At 39.9% G+C, this 8,115-nt stretch overlaps 2 protein-coding genes across 9 annotated transcripts in view; both read left to right on the forward strand.

The window, feature by feature from the left end:
* TBC1D9 (TBC1 domain family member 9) overlaps positions 1–8,115 on the forward strand; it is a 64,618-nt gene that overhangs the window by 52,349 nt on the left and 4,154 nt on the right. For 5 of the 8 annotated variants that reach the window (XM_075150090.1, XM_075150091.1, XM_075150093.1 and 2 more), the window contains 3 exons: positions 639–713; positions 851–951; positions 1,912–5,603. In XM_075150090.1, the coding sequence (XP_075006191.1) occupies positions 639–713; positions 851–951; positions 1,912–2,637 (902 nt within the window). In that variant the 3' untranslated portion in view covers positions 2,638–5,603. Of the gene's footprint in view, positions 1–638; positions 714–761; positions 952–1,911; positions 5,604–8,115 lie in introns of those variants that run through there. The other 3 variants (XM_075150092.1, XM_075150094.1, XM_075150098.1) reach the window with 3 other exon arrangements.
* MGAT4D (MGAT4 family member D) overlaps positions 5,517–8,115 on the forward strand; it is a 62,724-nt gene continuing 60,125 nt past the window's right edge. The window contains exon 1 of the mRNA XM_075150108.1: positions 5,517–5,603. Coding sequence (XP_075006209.1) covers positions 5,585–5,603 — 19 coding nt within the window. The 5' untranslated portion in view covers positions 5,517–5,584. The remainder of the gene's footprint in view (positions 5,604–8,115) is intronic.

The raw sequence follows: 8,115 nt of genomic DNA on the forward strand, positions 1-8,115 counted from the left end.
GCTTTGATGGAGAATGAGAATGAATATATTGGCTTTCAAGAAATATTTGGATCAGAACTTAAAATACTCTAAAAAACTGAAGCCAAAAGATATTTCAAAATGTAGTTCAGCAGTTTGAAATCTTTTTGTGCCCTAATGAGAACCTGGGTCTCACCGCTGTTGTCTTGAATGGCATTCTCTTTCTTGAGATATTTGATGTTAAGTTTCTCTCTGATTCAAGAAAAATATTGCCCATCCTTCAGATAACAGGGGGAAGGAAGGTTGTTTGAAAATACAGATAAGAATTAATAGACTAGAGGTACCAATTTTAAGTCCTCATAGACAAAAGAAGATACACTAATATAATCACCAAACATATATCATGCTAGAAGCTGTTTGTGTTGTGGTAACACAGGCTAATCGTTTTACTACACAAACAAAACTTGAGATGGTCCCTGTCTTAGTATTTATATTATTAATTATACAGAATTTGCCAGCAGATTTATGAATAAGCAAAAATCATAATTTAGTCCTATCGTTTTTACTCTGCATTTTCTGCAGTGTAAACATTTTCTTTATTTTGCACTGTACACATGAAAAATATGGATGTATCTAAAACCACACTGATCTCTCTCTCCCCCCACCCCTCCACTTCCTAGTTGTTGGCCTAGACAGCAGGAACAAACAAGGAGTAGATGATGGGTTTGTTACAGTGAGTCTGAAAACAGACAAAGGTAGGCATGGTGTCTCAGTTTGAATTACATCTTTCATTTCTTGTAAAGATGCTCCTTTGAAAATGGAAAAAAAAAGTACTAATTTAAGGTTTCTTCATGGACTTTTCCTGCATCTCTGGGTAATTTGTTGACAATAGGCAAGAAGAGCTCACAAGAGAATCGAAATTATCTGAGAATGTGGAGCCAAGAGAATAAATCCAAAGCAAAAAACACAAAGGACTTGCCCAAACTGAATCAGGTACTTCTGCTGACACTTACTTATTTTTCATTAACTTTAAACTTTCTTCACATACCTATAAATACTTAATACATTAACACTGAATAAAGGTTTTATTTTGAGGCAGATACTTTTTTTACCAGAACAGCAGTCAGCTGATTACAGAAGTTAGTTGTTTTCAACATACTGTAACTGGCATTCAGCTCCCAAAACATCCTAAAAATGAGCTATACACATATAGGAATGTTAACATATTCTTTTGATCTCTGGACAAAGGGTGATATGACACTGAATATCACCAGCTAGCTCATAATGTCCTTTACACATTACCTGAAAGAAACATTCTATGTTTTGTAATTTATACTGTCAGTCTCATTCCCCTTAGATACTTAGCTGCTGAGGAGGAGGAGACCCATTGGGACAGCTATTTCCTCCAGAGCACGTAGGGAAGGTTTACTCCCTGTAGAACAATGCTTCTTACTTAAGGTAGCCCTAAGCAAATCTCCTTCCTATTTAATTCCTGAGTTTTGAATTCCAAAAGGCTCGCATCCAACTAAGTTACCACTGTCGATTAAAAGAGTACCGTAGATCTCTTATTCATTTTTCATTACTTCTTATTAGTTTTATCAGACCCCTAGTTATACTTAGCATCATTCCTACGAGAAAACACACCAAAATGAATGCTAAGTGTCTCACTGCTCACCCTCTGTTGCCCTCCTGTGGCTGCAGAGAAATAAATTTGTCATATGTTGGAAGAAACATCCAACAGTTTATTCTAAATAGCTTTAAGAGAGGCAACACATCTGGCTGCCAAGTCATAGAAAATGCTTTCTAGACTGCACCTAGGTTATTTCCAATTTCAGTTTAATCACATAAACTATTGTGTTATACCTCCACTCCAGACTTTTTAGGCTGATTTAGTAGATCTCAGTCTGATTTGTTTCCTGCTCTCTCATTAATGTTTCCACCCTCTGTGTTTAGGGACAGTTCATTGAGCTGTGTAAGACAATGTACAATATGTTCAGTGAAGACCCCAATGAACAAGATCTGTACCACGCTACCGCTGCTGTGACAAGCTTGCTTTTGGAGATAGGTGAGGTTGGTAAGCTCTTCAGTGTGCAGCCCACAAAAGAGACAGACAGCAGCAGTAACAACTGCAGCAAAACTATTCAGAGCGAGCTGTTTCAGAAGAAGGAGCACCTGCAGTACCCCCTTGAACAGCACAAGCCGTTCCAAAGCAGCCTCGTCACCAACGATGAGGAGGGCGTTTGCACCGACAGCGCCCTGGGCATGCAGATGGAAGACATTAAGCTCGAAGACTCTTCTCCCAGGGACAACGGAGCCTGTTCTTCCATGCTCATTTCTGACGATGATACAAAAGATGATAGTTCGATGTCCTCCTACTCGGTACTGAGCGCAGGTTCGCATGAAGAAGAAAAGCTGCACTGCGAGGACATCGGTGAAGACACCGTTTTGGTACGGAGCAACCACACCACTTCTCTTCGTAGAAGCACTAGCATTGACAGAGACTGGGCCATTACCTTTGAACAATTTTTAGCCTCCCTTTTGACTGAGCCAGCGCTGGTTAGGTACTTTGACAAGCCTGTGTCCATGATGGCTAGGATTACTAATGCTAAAAACGTAAGGATGATGGGTAAACCAATAACCTCAGCCAGTGACTATGAAATCTCTACTATGTCGGGATAAAAGGCAGTCGGGTTTTTTATTTATTTTTTTTATTCTGTATTTATTAGTACCTGGCACAGGCCCTGGTATTTTCAAAACATGATTGTTTTCACTAATGTGAAAATGTTGGGGTGCAAACTTAACTATCTTGAAGTATAGTCACTCTTTCTGTGGGAAATGTTACACAAATGCAAATTTTATTCAAAACACAGAAAAAAAATAACGATTGTCCGTGAAGTGTGTGTATTATTAACCTTGCTGTCAATATAAAATGGTAAAGATTAGTTCTTAATTTCTAAATGTAAACTTAATGCTGATATTTATGTGGATTTTTAAAATAGACATATATAGAGAGCTGATTCTTGGGAAAAAATGAACAAAACAGGACGTACCTAAAATTTAAAGGGACACTGTCAACCTGAATAGGACCTCAGGTGAAATTAAGTTCCAGGCAACATCCCTGAAGGATAATTCTATTTCATATAACTTTTTTTTCCAAGCAGGATAATGGGTTTTAACATACGCTTCAATTTTATTTTTTTTGAATATATGAAAGATCACTTCAGTGACACCTGCCTGGCTCCTAACTTCCTCTGCTTGAGGAAGGTATGCTCAAGTAAAAGTGAGAAATCCATCCCAAGCCTAGCTGGCACATCAGGCAAATGTGGTTAAATGTGATGATTTCTGCTCCGACAGAAGGCAGAGCCCATTTGCCTGTCCCTGGGTTCAGTGGCCGCTGGCTGCACCAAACACAGCAGAGAGAAAGCCCTTTCCCGGCCGCGGCCACCAAGGGAAGGCCTCCAGCATGATGCTGCCTGGAGCTGTATTCCTAACCAGTAGAGTTGGAAGCTTTGCTGGTGTGCTCCAAAGACAGTGTATGCAGGTCCCAGAACAGATTGGTGGAGTGTCTTTTTAAAAATTGAAAGCTGTTTTTAAAAGTTTAAAAAAAAAATTATATATATATACTTCTAAGGCTGGATCTACAGCATATATAGCTTAGCTCTTAAAACTAACCTTTACCACCAACCTATTATATCCTTGTTAGATTAAGAAAATAAAAACCTGTATTGCATAAGTCTTCATTTACACCAGTGTAAAGTAGCAGTAATGAAAAAAATCTGCAAGATAATGTAACTGAATGTTTAAGTCTTACTGAGAACACTGTCACTTTATATGAAATGAATAGTATCCTGTATCAACTTACTGAATAATATGTTAAAATGAAAACGGGAGCACCTGCACTTTGAATCCTTGCTTCTTTTATACAGATATTCAGGATTTTTTTTTAAATTTTGTTAGCTGTTTTTTAATTCATATTTGTTCAGTTCAGGATCATGCCTACATGCCTAATCTTTATTTGCTGTTTTGAGAATATTTTCCGTAGAATACTGTTGATTTTTTTATACTCCTGTATATTGCATCCATGTAACTTGCAGATTTTTTAGCAGAAGGTATGTTTAATTCTTTTGTTTTAAAAGAATGCTTTTAAACTGTCAGATGAAGTGGTTTTTAACCACAAATAGGTAATGTGAACAAATAAAGTACACTCTGCACAGATTTAATTTTTAACTATTAAAGTCATGCTAGAGGGAAAAGTAGGTGATTGTGTTTTATTACACAGACAAATGACTTTGGATTTTCAACACCAGGCTTCAGAACAAAAACATTTGTTGTTTCCATGCCTGGTTTTGTTTAGCACTTGAATGTGTTTAATTCCATCTGCAACAAGCAACCCGTGCAAGCTTCTCTCACACTACCCAATTTCATTACACAGTTTTCCCTGCTATGCTCACATTGGTGACAACAGTTGTTGCTGCTTTTTAAGACCCCCCAGATATTTTATGACCCATCTATGCTTTGCTATAGCTCACTAGGCATGCTTCTAAGGCTTTAAATATTAGAACATTTTTTACAGGGTACTGGTCAGCTGAGATAACAACCTCAAAACCATGGCAGTGACAGAACAGACATGGATGTGCTCTATTCAGTGAATTATATTTTTTAAACCATCTATTTGTGTGTATATAAAATTAATTTGCAAAACACGGCTGTTGATTTCTGAGCACTGCTCATATATCCCTTATCTCAATCAGTATACTGTTGATTTTTTTTCTTTTGTTGGGAGTAGAGTTCTCTCCTGTATAATTTAGCCATATGTAGGCTAGATATAACAGTATGAAAAAGCAATATAGTCTTTCTGTATATAAGATTATGCAGATTGGTTTACATGTGTATCAAATAAATAATGATATTCATTTGAAGCCATAATCACCATTTTGAAGAATATGACTTTAGTTTAAGATGCCAAGGCCAGAGCAGGGTGCTTTATTGTAATGCCTGGCAGCTGAATAAGTTATCACAGAAGTCTTCAGCACTAAAGGTTAACATCCTCAAGTGGACTGTTGACCTTCTTAAGTTTGCAGATCCCTAAAATATTTCTCTTTTAGGTGTCTGTCACGGTAAAGTGAAGTTAAGCCTATCAGCAATCTTCCACACACTCCTAGAGATGCACAGACCACAGTTGAAAAATATTTCTTTATCTTAAAAGGGCTTGCCAGCTTTGCTCCACACCCCACCCACAGGGCTGGGGGTACAACGTTTCATGAAAATTGTTTTGCCGTTACAACTCCTGTAACGAGAAGAAGCATCCACAAGTGGATCTCTGGTGTAACAGGAGCCATTTTACAAGGCAACTTCTTTTTGTTTTGCTCCAGTAGCCTTCCTTGCCTTCCTAAATGTAAGCCAGGCCATCTTTAAGAATGGCTTTGCTATAGGCAGCAGCTGGGTGAGCTGATTTTCTCCAGATTTTTTTGGGTGAGGCTGCTCACCTGATTAGGGTCATACCAAATGGCCACCTGGCAGTTGCCTATTTGATGACAAGATCTGCTGTGACCTGTTCTTTAGTAGCTGGGTGGGAGTTGATGAGAAGAAAGCTACAGAAGAGTTCAACTAACCAGCATACAGTGATATGAAACCTTCGAGAAAACGTGAGTGAATATTTTTCAAATCTTACCTGTATGTGTAGGCATGCTACATAAGCAAGTCGGTATGGCTTTAGAAGTGCCTATATCTTGTGCTTTGTATGCTTTGAGATAGGGTCTCTTTAATCTGTGAACTGTAGAGTTTAGTTAGGGCTGTTAGTCTGGGGGGAAAAAAAAAAACAAAACTTCTTCCTCTTCAGAGCTGAAATCTGTGACTGGACACTGACATGTGCTGCTTTTCTAGCTTGGTAGGAGCCGGGTACCTACCAAGCCCAGGCAACAGGGTGCTGCCTGCCCAGAGACAGGCAGCAGATCATGGAGGAGTGGGAGGTTAGTTTATACAGCTTTCTCTATTAAAAAAAAGCCAGGAAGAAACATTCTTCTCTTAAGTCTTCTTCCAATTTGTCTTCCGATTTATTCAGGTGCTGATAGCGTATGAAAGTTCGATGGTACTTATTTCCTTCATTGTAGCATCTTACAGCTCCTGAATTCTGGGCGTTAGAGCTGAGTGTTGTGTTTGAGACTTGTAAAGGTTTGTGTTACACGAGTTTTGGGCAAGCAGACAGAAAGCTCGTTACGTGTTGTATTAAACCTACTGAAAATCTGACATCAAAACTGTTCTAAAGGGTTCTCGCACAGTGACACTGGAGCTTCTGTTATAGTAGATCTCGTATCTCGGGTGTTGTGTCATATATTAAGATGGCAGAGGCTACTATGGTATGTGTGGTGTGGTACGTAAGGGGGCTGTGGGAGAGAAAGGGAATAGCCTTAAAGCAGTTGGTCAAGCAAAGAGATGGTGTTTTTGCTTGGAAAGCTGGGCAGCCGGGTCTGGTTCCTCAGCTGGGTACTCTCCAAACATCTGGATCCCTCCTGTCGCAGGCTCTTCGTTACTAATCTTTAATCGTGCAGCAGCATTTTGAAACTGTGGTAATTGGGTCTATTGACAGTAGATGCAATACAGAAACCACCAAGAAACTCTTGGGAAGAGTTTGAATTCCATCAGGATATTTAGAGCAACAAAACAAGGCTGGTGCATAAGCGCTGTAAGCCTACAACTGCCTAAATGGAAGAGCAATAGGTCAGAGGAGGCACCTGGGGCTGTACCAGTCTATGACAGGCAGGGAGCACGGCTCAACAAGTCTCCACCAGTTTGGGTTGTGTGCACGTTGACGAGTTCCAGTGCTGTTACTCTCCAAACTTCTGGCATCCCTGTGAGTGACTTAACCAGAATCTGGTCTGTTCCAGTTCTTGGTAATTTAGTCATAATGAGGTACGCTGTAGCTAGAAGGTGCCTTTGATCAGAAATGAAATATTAACTGTGAGAAATACTTGATGCTGTTGTATCCATTTTTGTAAGGCAAATGGACTAATCGGGCTTGGGCTAAAACATCTGGAAAAAAGGAGAAGATACTGAGGAACAGTGTACGGGTCGGTAGGTTAGCTCAGCCTGTGGTGGAGCGTGCCTCGGTATCCTGGCCTTTTGCTTAGCTAGAGCACGAGCTTCCAGCGTCCAGGGCCTTCCCTCGGGCCCTGGCATCACCACCTCGTGCTGTGGGAGACGGCTGGCCCGTGACTAGAGCTCACCGGTTTAGATACAGGCCGAGGCGTAACGTTACAGCAAGAACGGAAGTGAAGCAGTCGCGTCTATTACTAAGCCTTATCCTCTGGTTGGAAGAAAACATTTCTTTTATGCTATTTCTATTTTTTTCCACTAGAAGATAGTCTTGAGTCAAATGTTGCATACTTCAAGCAGCAATTGTGACTTTTAATGCTCATTTAAAATGTTGATTTATTCAATAGTGAAAATATAAATTAGCCTGACAGCAAATAATTAGAACAAAACTGCGGCAGTGAACATTACATGGGAATATGGCCAACAATAGGAATGTGTGATACACGCTGGTATCGGCAGCGTCGTTGTGTAAGTGTTTCAGCGCTGGGAACACAAGGGATGAAATGCAGGAAGTTAGTCTTAACGGCAGTGCAAGATGGGCTCAAGTGGTGGCAGATAACGTCTCAAAGCATGTCGCAGCAGCAGAGAATTTAACTCTGCTTCTTCTCTTTTCTGCGGTACTCAGTATCTCCATTTAAATTTGCTGAATAGCTGCTTCCTCATCCCATTTTCTAAAATAACTGGTATTCGCATAACTGACCAACTTTGCATCTGGGTTCGGAGGAGTGGGATGTTTCTGTAGTGCAGGGCCTGTTCTAGGCTTCTGGAGAATTAAAATTGCTACAGGTGAGATGCTGTAGTTCTCATGTAGTGCCACTTTGGTACGTTAACAGAAGCATTTGGTCTCCAAAATTCAGAAGTAGAAACAAAGGCTACCTGAGAAGTACAAACGGAACTGGAAAAAACGAGTAAATTATTTAACATTGCTTGTATGGAGAGGAAGGCACGGTGAAACATACAGAGGTCAAAATATTTTCTTCTTTAAAAAAAAAAAAAAGGACATGAAAACAAATCGGGGTTTCTCTTTCTTTCTCCAGAAAAGTTCTCCAGAGTTCTTCTCCAACT

The sequence above is a fragment of the Calonectris borealis genome, chromosome 4, assembly GCF_964195595.1.
Source record: "Calonectris borealis chromosome 4, bCalBor7.hap1.2, whole genome shotgun sequence".
In the NCBI taxonomy this organism is placed as follows: Eukaryota; Metazoa; Chordata; class Aves; order Procellariiformes; family Procellariidae; genus Calonectris; species Calonectris borealis.